General features: G+C 47.6%; 1 protein-coding gene across 1 annotated transcript; it reads right to left on the reverse strand.

Moving 5' to 3' along the window:
• Positions 1 to 1,461: 1,461 nt before the first annotated feature.
• Positions 1,462 to 12,792, reverse strand: prdm9 (PR domain containing 9). Its single transcript, XM_083787399.1, has 11 exons — positions 12,646 to 12,792; positions 10,542 to 10,620; positions 10,214 to 10,297; positions 9,667 to 9,950; positions 9,237 to 9,304; positions 8,645 to 8,835; positions 6,265 to 6,538; positions 4,065 to 5,349; positions 3,683 to 3,970; positions 2,959 to 3,119; positions 1,462 to 2,227 (listed from the first exon to the last, which is right to left on the reverse strand). Exons 2-11 carry the CDS (start codon positions 10,618 to 10,620, stop codon positions 1,960 to 1,962), a joined length of 2,982 nt encoding a protein of 993 aa, XP_083643525.1. The 5' UTR covers positions 12,646 to 12,792; the 3' UTR covers positions 1,462 to 1,959.
• Between the last annotated feature and the right edge of the window lie 768 nt (positions 12,793 to 13,560).

Consider the following 13,560-nt stretch of genomic DNA (forward strand, 5'->3'; position numbering starts at 1 on the left):
ATGTGAGCTTGTAGATTGGCTATAATTTGACCTATTTTCATTTTGAAGGTTCCGGTTGAAAGCAGTTTAACCCATTTTAGACCTCAGGCCCATTCTAAAAACGCCTTCTAAATCCTAACAGTTTTCTGAAAAAACTTTACAGAATTGTCAACGTTCACTAAATAAATAATTTCTCAGCCGCAGTAGAAACGGTTGAAACATGAAATGAAACGGAAGTGCTTTCCCGTATTCAAAGGCATACAGAGACGGAGAACCTCATCTTCATATATCTAGACGTCGGTGGTTTCTGACCATTATAGATCTTTAACTCGAGTGTAAAATGAAATGAAAACATGCTCGGTTAAATTATTGTTAAACATCTGAATTCCTTAATTTGCAAGAAGTCAACACAATTAGAGAAATGTAGAAGAATTGTTATTTTGATCAGCGGTTTTTCCCAACCTTTTTCATATCAAAGCCCATTTGTTTTATTTGGTATTTGAGCCACGGACGTCAAAAAAAGCCACAATTCTTCTACATTCTCTAATTGTGTAGACATCGTGTAAATCAAGTAATGCAGGTGTTTAACAATAATTTAACTCTTGTTTAACTCAAGCCTGTGGCACCACATCGATACAGCATGGAGTTAGACAAAATCTTATCCAACGACAACATAATTATTCTAAGAGAAGCTAGACGGTTGTCCGTGGCTCAAATAAATAAATGGACCTCGACGTGAAAAGGGTTTGAAAACCACTGATATAATAATTGGTCCTCACTGACGCTCATTTTAACCATGTCCGTCTGCTTGCTGTGTTTCTCAGAGGGCTGTGGACAGTTCAGAACCTTGCTGTGTTTCTCAGAGGGCTGTGTGGACCGTTCAGAACCTTGCCTTCCAGTGGCACCAACACAATCAGTGGCCATAACCCATTCTGAACGGGAACCCCTTTGTGTTTTAACTAAGCATTATGCTTTAGCTGTTGAAAAATAGCAGATCGACAAGCTCATAGCGCAGTTGTAGATCTGCTATTTTTGAAAAATCGTGAAAATGCGGCACAAATCTTTGAATATATATTCTCTCAGAAGACTTTTTTTTTTTTTTTTCGACGTCAGGCCTAAATGGTTATTTATTTAAACTGATGCAAGAACCAATGGCTTCTATATATTTCAGCACACCAACTTCCCACAGAGATATAAAATACCCATCGATGATGCCGTGAGTGGCAGGCAAGGTATCCCCGCCACAGCCACGGACAGAGGAAGCTGGCGCCCGTCGACGTCATTCCGGCTTTTTAGACAGCTGGTGGATGGAAAAGAAGCTCCACCCCCGCCGCTGACTGACGCAACGGACAGATTCCCGGAAACGCTCAGTCAGCCGCGGAGGTGGAGCTTCTTTTCCCTCCACCAGCTGTCTTAAAAAGCCGGAATGACGTCGGGCGCCAGCTTCCTCTGTCCGCGCTGTCTACGTGCGGTCCCTGCAGGGCCCGACTCTGACTGAGACACACAGCGAGTAGAGAGAAACGGAACCATCAGGATGAATTAGCATCAGTATAAGAAGTAACCAATTACATTGAGATTGTTTGGACGAAAAAGCCTTTTCACTGAAACATTCAAGACTTCAACGACAGCCCTCGATGGGAGCGCATGTAGTGGTGGGCGATGCGGTGATTAATATCGATTTGCAGTTCCATACGCAACGTCTTACGGTCTGAAAAGGTCATTTACTTCTTTACGTTACCTTGTCGGTCGTACCGTTAAGTAACTTGAAAAAAAAACAAACAATTAAAAACCAAAAACGTGGAAAAAGGAACCGTGATATTTTCCACATCACCCACCCCTATGACCACGACAGAGTGCACTTCATTTAGCCCCGCGACAGGGCAACACTTTGGGTCATAGTATGTGATTTTAAAGGAACTAAAAAAAAGGGGGAAAAGATAATAAAAAAAACAAAAAACAATAAAGCTAAACTAAATTCTTTTAAGAGTGCATTTTCTGATGGTGCCTCCTGAGGTGGTAGTTCCTGGAGAAGCTCCGTGGACACTGCGTGCACTTGAACTTCCTCTGGCCCAGGTGGAGCATCTGGTGGGCCTTGAGGCTCTGCAGGCGAGAGAAGCTCTTGAAGCAGTTGGGGCAGTTGTGCGGCTTGACGCCCGTGTGCTTCCGCTCGTGGCGCTTCAGGTCGCCCGACTGGCGGAAGCTCTCGCCGCAGTGCGTGCACAGGTACGGCTTCTCGCCCGTGTGCGTCCTGGGTGGGGGTCACAATTAATAGTTTAACCCATTCTGACCTGAGATCAGATTCTAAAAAATGTCACTCGTTCTTTGATTTAAAAAAAATAGCAGACCTACAAGCTCGTAGCGCGCCACTCGGTGGCGCGCTATGAGCTTGTAGATCTGCTATTTTTCAATAGCTAAAGCACAACATGATGCTTACACAACAAAATGGGTTCCCGTTCAGAATGGGTTAATACATGATGATCGTCTGTTCGCAATTGTTCTGTCATAATGGTGTACGTAAAAAAAAAAAAAAAAAAAGCAGAGATAGATCTTGCAAACTTGTAGATCTGCTATTTTCCGCAATTTATAAACCCATTTAGACTCGAGGTCGATTATAAAAATGCCTTCTAAATAATGACCCAAGTTTTCTGAAAAACTAACAAATATGTATTTAAAAATTGTGAAACATTTATGTTATATACTGTACATAACTACCGCAAAAGGGGATCCCGTCCTAAATGGGATAAAAATGCCATGTATGTACAGTATGTACCGGTATGTATGTCTTGGGTATATTTCATTTGTCATATCTATCCGTTTTATTGCAAAGCCTAAAAAGCCAAAAGCCAAATTTCTATTCATAATAAATGTTCAAAGCAAAAAAAAACACAATTAAAATCGTTAATTATTTGCATGCCAATTAATCGTCAACTTAAAACTGTGTAAATATGGTGACTGACAGCGCCCCCTACAGTACGGTACCTGATGTGCACGTTGAGCTGGCCCACGTAGGAGAAGCCCTTGCCGCAGTGGGGACATTTGTAGGGCTTCTCTCCGGTGTGGATGCGTTGGTGCTGCTTGAGGCCGTAGTGGTTGGAGAAACCCTTCCCACAGTCTGTGCACAGGAACACCACCCGCAGCTCCTGGAAGCAGGGATGGATGTTATCTACCCATAAGACATGTCATTTTACACTTTGTTGCATGCTGAAAATAGCAGATCAACAAGCTCACAACGCTGACGACGTAGGTCTTACCTGGAAGCAGGAGTGGGCCTTGAAGTGCTTGGTGCTGACGTAGGCCTTACCTGGAAGCAGGAGTGGGCCTTGAAGTGCTTGGTGCTGACGTAGGCCTTACCTGGAAGCAGGAGTGGGCCTTGAAGTGCTTGGTGCTGACGTAGGCCTTACCTGGAAGCAGGAGTGGGCCTTGAAGTGCTTGGTGCTGACGTAGGTCTTACCTGGAAGCAGGGAGTGGGCCTTGAAGTGCTTGGTGCTGACGTAGGCCTTACCTGGAAGCAGGAGTGGGCCTTGAAGTGCTTGGTGCTGACGTAGGTCTTACCTGGAAGCAGGAGTGGGCCTTGAAGTGCTTGGTGCTGACGTAGGTCTTACCTGGAAGCAGGGAGTGGGCCTTGAAGTGCTTGGTGCTGACGTAGGCCTTACCTGGAAGCAGGAGTGGGCCTTGAAGTGCTTGGTGCTGACGTAGGTCTTACCTGGAAGCAGGAGTGGGCCTTGAAGTGCTTGGTGCTGACGTAGGTCTTGCCGCAGTGCGGGCAGAGGTGGGGGTTGTCGGGGTCGTCGTCCGGCTGCTCATCCGTCTCGTTGTGCGGCGAGGAGATGAACTCCACGGGGTGGTGTCTGCGCAGGTGCTTGCGCAGGTAGCTCTTCAGCGTGAAGGAGAACTCGCAGAAGTCGCAGGGGAACAGCTCCGACGTGCAGTGGTGCCTCTCGCAGCGCTTGCTCTTCTGGTGAGACTTCAGGTTGCTGATCTTCTTGAACACCTTCATGGGGAAAGGGATGTTAAATAAAGTTAAATCGTTAATCGATCCCATAAGGTTATCAATGAATGAATTGATGTCTAATTGACAGCCCTACCTTTAGGCACTGGTCACAGCTGTAGGAGGAGCCCACGCCGTCCTTGTGCACCGTCTTCTCGTGCCTCTTGAGGAAGCCGGACTTCTTGAACTCCATGCCGCACTGGGCGCACACGTGCTTGGTGTTGGCGGCCGTGCACTTGTGAGTCTTGAGCTCCTTCTGGCTCCCGTAGGTGGTCTTACACTGATCACAGATGTACCACTTACGAGGCTTCTTCCCTTTGGCGTTGGATTCCTCCTCCTCCTCTTCCTCCTCCTCTTCCTCGCCCTTCTTCGTCTTCCTCTTCCTGCCGCCCTTACGTTTGGGAGCGAGCCGCTTGGTTATGGCGGCGACTTTCGACCGCGCTCCGAGCCTCTGCGGTCTCCGTTTGGGCAGACTCTCTTCGTCCTCGGCTTCTTTCACCTCGGAAGGATCCACCACGAAGTCCGGGTCGTCGCCCTGGTCGTCGTCGATGACGGGTTCGTCGTCGTCGTCTGGGACGGCGACGGGGTGCGCGTCGTCCTCGGGGAGCGCGCCGTCCGCGTCGGGGAGAGAGATGACCGCGATGGGGACGACGTTGACGGCGTTCCCGTCCGGATCTTGAGCGTCGATGACGACGTCGTCTCCTCCTCCTCCTCCTCCCACCACCAGGTCCTCGGGCGGCGGCAGCACCACCACCTCCTGGACCTCCGGGTGGACCAGGTTGGTGTGGTGCCGGAGGGAGTCCTCGGTGCAGAAGGTCAGGATGCACGGCGCGCACCAGAAGCCCAGCCGCTTGTGGCTGCGCTTGACGTTGTGCGCCTTGAGGTGGCGCGCCAGGTCGTGGTGCTGGCCGAAGCTCTTGCGGCACACGGTGCAGACGTAGGGCCGCACGCCGTTGTGCACGGTCAGCTTGTGCTTCTTCAGGTAGCCCTGGTGGGTGAAGCTCTTCCCGCACTCCGTGCACAGGTTGTCGGCGATCTTCTTCTGCCTCGTCTTCTTGGCCGGCGTCTCCTCCACCTGCTGCTGTTCCTCGTCAGGGGAGTCCTCCATGACGACGTCGCCGCCGCCGCCGTCGTCGTCCATGTCGTCGTCCAGTCCTCCTCCTCCTCCTCCTAACTCCGCCTGCTCGTCGTTCCCGCCGTGCTCCGTGTGGTGGTTTTCCAGCTGGTAGACGGCGGCGTGGCTCTGCTCTCTGATCACCGAGGAGGACGTGACCTTCTTGTGGACCAGCTGGTGGCGCAGCAGGCCGGACGCCTGGCTGAAGCTCCGCCGACACAGCGGGCAGCAGTACGGCCTCTTGTTGGAGTGGACGCAGCGCTGGTGCCTGGCCGGGGGCGATACAGGGGGGCGATATGGGAAAAATATTATTTAATAAAAATAAATCAAGCACTATCACATAATACACGCTATATAATTTTTTCGTGCAGTTGGGGGGGGGGGGGAAACCCCGTCAAAAGACGATCTTGGCATCGAGTTCTTGGCATCGAGTTTAACAGGACAACCACCCAACTACAAGGTTAAAAAAGGCGTAAGAGAACCGTTTAGACAAAGATACGTGTTATTTTTGGCGAGCGAAACCGTCGTTCTACAGAAGTATAAATTAACCCAGTCAGGACGGTGAACCCCCTATTGGTGTTTTAAGATTACGTTATACTTTAGCTATTGAAAAATAGCAGATCTACAAGCTCATAGCCCCGGCTCCAGTCCGAGTGCGGCGCTACGAGCTTGTAGATCAGCTATTTTGTTTAACATCTTGACAATGTGGTGCGGATCTTTGAATATATATTCTTTTAGAACGAACGATTTTAACTCAAATCCTCGTTCCTGGATTTGAGTCCGGAGCCCATCACAACATATTTTGTGATTCTTCTTTCGTGTATCATCAGATGACCAACTCCGCGTCATGCAGCCACGCCCTCGTCTCTGGTCCTAGGTCAAAAAGGCCAGCTTCTGAGGGTGGGCTGTATAGGGGTCAGTCCGTGGCCAAATACAGATCATTCTGGGGCTCCTCGACAGGTCGAGTACCACTGACATAGATAGGTTTTTTTTAGAAAACTTTAAGGATTTAGAAGACTTAAAAAAAAAAAAAAAACTGCCTCAGTCCTAAATGAATTAAGATATAGCACTGCAAAATCATACAATATGCATTAACGATATATAAATATGATATCTCTGAAAAGGGCATATGGTGGAGAGTAGACAACATGTATCAGTATCCCCCCCCCCCCCCCCTCCTCACCTGGCCAGGTGGTGGTCGTACTTGAAGGTCTTGCCACAGTCGGCGCACAGCTTGCCCTTGTTGGCGGGGTCGTCCACCACGTCGTGCTCGTCCACGTTCAGGATGACCACGGACACGTCGTCGGCCGTGGCCGCCGCCACCTCCTTCTTCTCCTCGGGCGGCGGCGCGTGGAAGTAGTCCGTGTGGCGCTGCAGGTAGGTCTCCGTGGTGAAGGGCAGCTGGCACTGCTCGCACGTGAAGTTATGGGAGCCCATGCCGGACGACGTGCTGGTCTCTGTGAGAGAGAGAGAGAGCAGGGGTCAGGGAGACCACGTCACACTGTGGTCAACGACCGCTTTCAACCTGGTATCCCTCCCCCCTATGGGGTACTCCCAGATATAACCTGGTGTCCCTCCCCCCTATGGGGTACTCCCAGATATAACCTGGTGTCCCTCCCCCCTATGGGGTACTCCCAGATATAACCTGGTGTCCCTCCCCCCTATGGGGTACTCCCAGATATAACCTGGTGTCCCTCCCCCCTATGGGGTACTCCCAGATATAACCTGGTGTCCCTCCCCCCTATGGGGTACTGCCAGATATAACCTGGTGTCCCTCCCCCCTATGGGGTACTCCCAGATATAACCTGGTGTCCCTCCCCCCTATGGGGTACTGCCAGATATAACCTGGTGTCCCTCCCCCCTATGGGGTACTCCCAGATATAACCTGGTGTCCCTCCCCCCCTATGGGGTACTCCCAGATATAACCTGGTGTCCCTCCCCCCTATGGGGTACTCCCAGTCCCAGATATAACCTGGTGTCCCTCCCCCCTATGGGGTACTCCCAGATATAACCTGGTGTCCCTCCCCCCTATGGGGTACTCCCAGATATAACCTGGTGTCCCTCCCCCCCTATGGGGTACTCCCAGATATAACCTGGTGTCCCTCCCCCCCTATGGGGTACTCCCAGATATAACCTGGTGTCCCTCCCCCCTATGGGGTACTCCCAGATATAACCTGGTGTCCCTCCCCCCTATGGGGTACTCCCAGATATAACCTGGTGTCCCTCCCCCCTATGGGGTACTCCCAGATATAACCTGGTGTCCCTCCCCCCCTATGGGGTACTCCCAGATATAACCTGGTGTCCCTCCCCCCCTATGGGGTACTCCCAGATATAACCTGGTGTCCCTCCCCCCTATGGGGTACTCCCAGATATAACCTGGTGTCCCTCCCCCCTATGGGGTACTCCCAGATATAACCTGGTGTCCCTCCCCCCTATGGGGTACTCCCAGATATAACCTGGTGTCCCTCCCCCCTATGGGGTACTCCCAGATATAACCTGGTGTCCCTCCCCCCTATGGGGTACTCCCAGATATAACCTGGTGTCCCTCCCCCCCTATGGGGTACTCCCAGATATAACCTGGTGTCCCTCCCCCCTATGGGGTACTCCCAGATATAACCTGGTGTCCCTCCCCCCTATGGGGTACTCCCAGATATAACCTGGTGTCCCTCCCCCCCTATGGGGTACTCCCAGATATAACCTGGTGTCCCTCCCCCCCTATGGGGTACTCCCAGATATAACCTGGTGTCCCTCCCCCCTATGGGGTACTCCCAGATATAACCTGGTGTCCCTCCCCCCTATGGGGTACTCCCAGATATAACCTGGTGTCCCTCCCCCCCTATGGGGTACTCCCAGATATAACCTGGTGTCCCTCCCCCCTATGGGGTACTCCCAGATATAACCTGGTGTCCCTCCCCCCTATGGGGTACTCCCAGATATACGCCACAAGGGGCGGCAAGATGTCGCTTAAGACGAGCATGCGTCTCATCCGGGTTCTTTGTAGTGCCACACTACAAGCTTGTAGATTTGCTATTTTTGTAAAATCGTGAAAATGTGGTGCAAATCTTTGACTAGATATTCTTTCAGAGCAAACGTTTTTAACTCAAATCTTTGCTTCTGGGGGGAGTGTCCCTGGAACAACATATTTCCAGAAGGAGGTTGGTGGCCAATTGCATTTAATTCTGGGGGTCCTTGACATGAAATAGTTTGAGCACCAATGACATAGAAACATAGGTTTTTTCCCCTCCTAAAACTGTCATGATTTAGAAGACGATGATTTGTAAAAATGGAACTTGGGTCTAAATGGTTAACCCATTCTGTACGGGAACCCCTTTCGGTGTTAGCATTATGTTATGCTTTAGCTATTGAAAAACAGCAGATCTACAAGCTCGTAGCGCGCCACCGAGTGGCGCGCTACGAGCTTGTAGGTCTGCTATTTTTGAAAAATCGAAGAACGACTGACATAGAAACATAGCTTTTTCAGAAAACTGTCAGGATGTAGAAATAAGACATTTTTATAGAATCTGATCTCAGGTCAGAATGGGTCACGTCATCATTCATCTTACGTGTGGGCGTCTGCTTCATGAACCAGATCTGGTTCCAGGCGGGGCTGAGGTGGTCCAGCAGCGTCTGGCTGGGCCACACCAGCAGCTCGTCTCCCTGCTGGATGGTCCTGCAGCAGTGGAACATCACGCTGTCCTTGTACTGCACGGCCAGCAGGTTCTTCTCGTGCTCGTTGCGAGCACAGTTCACGTACCTGCGTTAAGAGAGTCCAGCGTTTATTCATAGTCTAATACTCAACCTCCGCTCCACGTTATTACAGCTCCGGTGGTCACCTCACCACCGGAGCAGTGGTCACCTCCCCACCGGAGCAGTGGTCACCTCCCCATCGGAGCAGTGGTCACCTCCCCACCGGAGCGGTGGTCACCTCACAAGATTGATTGACAACGCTTTACACCGAAACGCGTACTTTGTGCTGTCTGCTCTGCAGCATACTATGCTAATTATAAAAATTATAAAAAGTGCTTTAAACTAAATGACATCTCCGTGAGTGCTGGTATTCTCTTCTCAGAGATTTATTGTACAGATAATTACAATGAATTCATTAAAAAGGTAAACCCATAGAACAGTGGTTCTCAAACTGAACAAACTATTTACCTCATCCAGTTGGAATGCATTTCACTGGCACCGTCAATGTACTCCCACTTCTCTTTACCTCTGCAAATCTACAGAAATAAACAAGATATAAGATTAGTTTGTATAAATTACACTCATATGACATGATATCTATGATTATACTAGTTTGGTTGGACCTATATTGTGCCATGCTTGCCAGTCTAAACAATGACATTTCTTAGGGGAACATCATTTTCATATAAAAAAAAGATAGAAAGTATGTTTATACCAGACGTACTGTATGTTAGTTTCTTCGCTTACTACTTCTTAATTACGATTTCTTTTTTAATGTATTTGATGTATTACCATGCGTTGTTCTTGCTTACTGTAAATCGCTCTGGATTAAGAGCGTCTGCTAAATGCATAAATTGTAAAAATCGATGTATAAAGTATATGATAATAATTATCACACCTCCCAGGCGTATTCGCTCCCCATGGCGTCCAGCCTGGAGGTCATCTCGCCCTCGTACGGTCCAAAGTGCATGCCCGGGGACACGGTGGGCCCCTGGTTGACCACGCCCAGCCCCGCGTTGGGGATGCTGGAGCGGGCGATCATCAGGCCGTGGGGCAGGGAGAGCAGCGCCCTCTGGGGGCCGCCCATGATGGTGGGCGAGTCCAGGATGAAGGAGGGCCCGTTGATGGCGTTGGGGTCCGTCAGGTGCTGGTGTTGGAACATGGAGCGGCACTCGTTGCAGTCTGTGTCAGAGCAGGAGGCGGGGTCAGGAGGAGAAGCAACTCAAGGTTTTTGGACCATTAACACATCGACTGTACGGTCGTTTCATGTGCCACGGGTATTTTAATGTGAGGTTCTTTATTCAAACATAGCAAGCGCACACTCAGCTCTTTAAGTCTAGAAAGTAACTAGTAAAAGTAACTAATAAGGTTTCCAAACGATTGTAGTGGAATAATACAATATTAAGCTGCCGTGATATGAATAATGAATAAATGTGCTTGCTTACAGAAGCCGTCGTCAAAGAAGCCATCTCCTTCATGAACCATGGTGTCCAGCAGCTTCTGGATGGGAGTGTCGGTCGTTTCCATAACTGTACGCACACAAAGATCAACACAGAAAACAAGGTTAGGAAATAAAGCAGAGATGGTTAGTGTAACACTAGTACAAAAAGGTTGAGAACCAAATTGACATTTACAGGTCTGTAACTTCTGAGTGTTCGACATGAATACTCTTGGAGTTGAGGGTCTCAACTCTCAAGATTAATTCCAAACCTTTTCCATGAATTATGTCATGACTGTGGGAACTGTTATTAGAAGAACATGTGGTGTTCTTACCTGTAGTGGAGTGGATTTCTTCCGATGCGATGACCTCCTCGGTCGCATCCACCCACACCTCCACGCCGCCTCGAGACATCTACGAACAACAAAAACATCATCATCATCATCAGCAACGTCCTTCACACTGCCTCTACTACAAGACAGAACGCCAAATTATTATTATTATGTGTAAACCTATTAGCCTAAATATGGCCATTGACAAAAAAAAAACGGTTACTGCCCATGATTCAGATTCAAAAACAGCTAAAGTAGCAGATGGACATGCTCAAAGCGTGTGGCTGCTTCTCGCCATGTTGTGGCTCTGCAATTCTGGATGATTTTGTGTGACGCTGGCTGTAGTAATGATCATAAGTAGAGCATCATTGAGTTACGTTCTGTTTCTGCCCGACAGCGACGATATGCTTTTGAGCCGTGGTCGGACCCAACCTGAAAACAATTTGTGTCAGGCTGGGACTCACCATACAACATTTGGGGCGGCGGTGGCTCAGGGGTAGAGTTGCTGGATGGTAACCGCAAGGTTGCCAGTTCGAACCTGGGCTCCCCCAGAGTTAGTGTCGAAGTGTCCTTGAGCAAGACACTGAACCCCTAATTGCTCCTGATGTGCTGGTTGGTGCCCGCTGCCATCGGTGTATGAATGTGTGTGAATGGGTGAATTGGTAAATGGTGCATTTATATATCCAAGGCGCTTTTACATAGATTGTGCATTACATTCACCCATTCACACACACATTCATACACCGATTGCAGCGGAAGCCATGCAAGGCACCAACCAGCACATCGGGAGCAATTTGCGGTTCAGTGTCTTGCCCAAGGACACTTCGACATGTAGACAGGAGGAGGAGCCGGAGATTCGAACCACCGACCCATGGATCATTGGACGACCTGCTCTACCTCTTGAGCCACAGTCGCCCAGAATTGATGCACAATCTATGTAAAGCGCCTTGGATAAAGGCGCTATATAAATGCACCATTTACCATTTGTGTGTTCTGTTAAAATGTTTCATATTTCTTAAAAGGTTATTTTGAAAACAGCAGATCCACAATGAAGCTCACACGCATCACTCGTGACCTGAGCTTGTACTTTGGCTATTTTCAAATTGCTGATGTGTGTATATAGTGAAACACCCGGGAATCGAACCCGGGTCTCCCGCGTGGAAAGCCTACATCTTAACCACTAAGCCAAAGGGATATCCCCAAGACTCCTGGGAGATATTAGACCTTTCAGGCTGAGGCTGCGAGCCACTCTGCTATAAGGCGATAAGTAACTGATTTTGATGCTATATTACTCTAACGCTTTGCTGGGGACCCCCTGGAATCCACCTCAAGGACCCCTGGGGGTCCATGACTCCCTCAACCACACTTTGAGAAACACTGCTCTACTTGACATTACTACTGTAGAATCTATGTGAAGAACACAACACATCGCCATTACAATGTAGGCATTTAGCAGACGCTCCTGTCCAGGTAGATTTGGCCAGTGGTCCAAATGGGACCCTTTTATAATGGGTCTGTATTCTGTTACAGTGGTGCATTTGTTTGTGTGCACGTTAGAATAAGCACTCAGGGTTTTTCCAAGTGCAGATTGGTTACGGTCACGGTTTGGTTTAGAGTCTATTAGACACCAGAGTGATTCTCAAACATGATTTTAATTTCCAGCAGTCAGAGACCCCACTCTGATAGATAATGTACTTGTACCACTTGGCCACTTTTTTTTTTTACAAAGACAATATCGTGGGAACCCGATCTACACTGTATAATCAATCATGTTTATATAAGTTCAAGAGTGCACAGACGGATCCAAATGGACCCGTAAAAAGCGTCCATTTGGTTCCACTTGCAAACGCTACAGGCCCGTATAGAGTAGAGGGGTCCATTCGGTGGTCCCTGGACCCCCCCACGTTTAGAAACAGCGTGTTAATAAAATCACCATCACATTAAATTGAAAATGTTGGATCTTGTTTACATTGCTCTGAAATGCTAGCCGTCTTGCTAACGTCACCAAGTTAGCTAAATAAACCACACAAGCTACGAAGCTAACTTTAGCTTTAGTCACTCGAAATACACTAAAAAAATAAGAACTATGATGCTGATTCATATTTACTTTGGTTGTCACTAACGTCCTCCTTCTGTCACCATGTGCTGTCCAAAGGCTCAGAGGCAGCAGAACGCTACATTAATGATATAAAGATGAGTTGTAAATGTTGTTGAAGCGCTTTGCTTTTAGCCGCCTTTTTGTTTTAGCTCCTTCTTCAAGCAGCTCACAGTGAGCGACCAACCCGGAAGTAAAAGCTTTGCTTTCCACAATAATAAGACGTTAGCACATCCGCCGCTAACCGTTAAAATAGCAGATCTACAAGCTCATAGCGCGCCACCGAGTGGCGCGCTATGAGCTTGTAGGTCTGCTATTTTAACGGTTAGCGGATAGTAATAATAGTATAGTAATAACAATAACAAAAATAAAAAATAAACACATGTAATAACGTTTCTTAATGTATATATATATATATATATTTTTTTTTTAATATAGCAAACTTATAATAACTTTAATTAACTATAAAATAAAAAATAAAATAATAAATAAAAATTGAAAAAAAGACCTGAAAAAATTGAAAAAAAGACCAAAAATTGGAAAATTGAAAAAATAAATTAATTAACTTTAATTAACTATAACTTTTAATAGCGAACTTTTTGGTACAACCAAAAAATAACACAAAAAATAATAACGTTTCTTAATGTATATATATATATATATATATTATTATTTTCTAATCGTTAAAACACGTAATTTACGAAACTAATAAATATATTACAACAAAAAGCGCGTGCGCTATTAAAATAAACAAATAAAAGTACGTCACTGATCGAGACATCGCCTCCCCTTTTTTTATTCCATAACGTATGTGCATTCGTCCAACAGATATAACATTATTATAATTATGTACGTTTCAATTTTCATGCATTGCAAGCTTCATTATTAAACACGATGTATTATAACTTGCACCCACTAATAGTAAAT

Source organism: Protomyctophum parallelum (genome assembly GCF_964188405.1).
Source record: "Protomyctophum parallelum genome assembly, chromosome: 17".
NCBI classification, from domain to species: domain Eukaryota; kingdom Metazoa; phylum Chordata; class Actinopteri; order Myctophiformes; family Myctophidae; genus Protomyctophum; species Protomyctophum parallelum.

Bases quoted from the DNA above. Each gene is read 5' to 3' on its own strand.
- prdm9 (XM_083787399.1), bottom strand. From the start codon at position 10,620: ATGTCTCGAGGCGGCGTGGAGGTGTGGGTGGATGCGACCGAGGAGGTC. The intron at 10,298-10,541 runs GTAAGAACACCA...GTGTGCGTACAG, and splicing joins AGAAATCCACTCCACTACAG to TTATGGAAACGACCGACACT. The intron at 2,228-2,958 runs GTACCGTACTGT...ACCCCCACCCAG, and splicing joins CAGCTCAACGTGCACATCAG to GACGCACACGGGCGAGAAGC.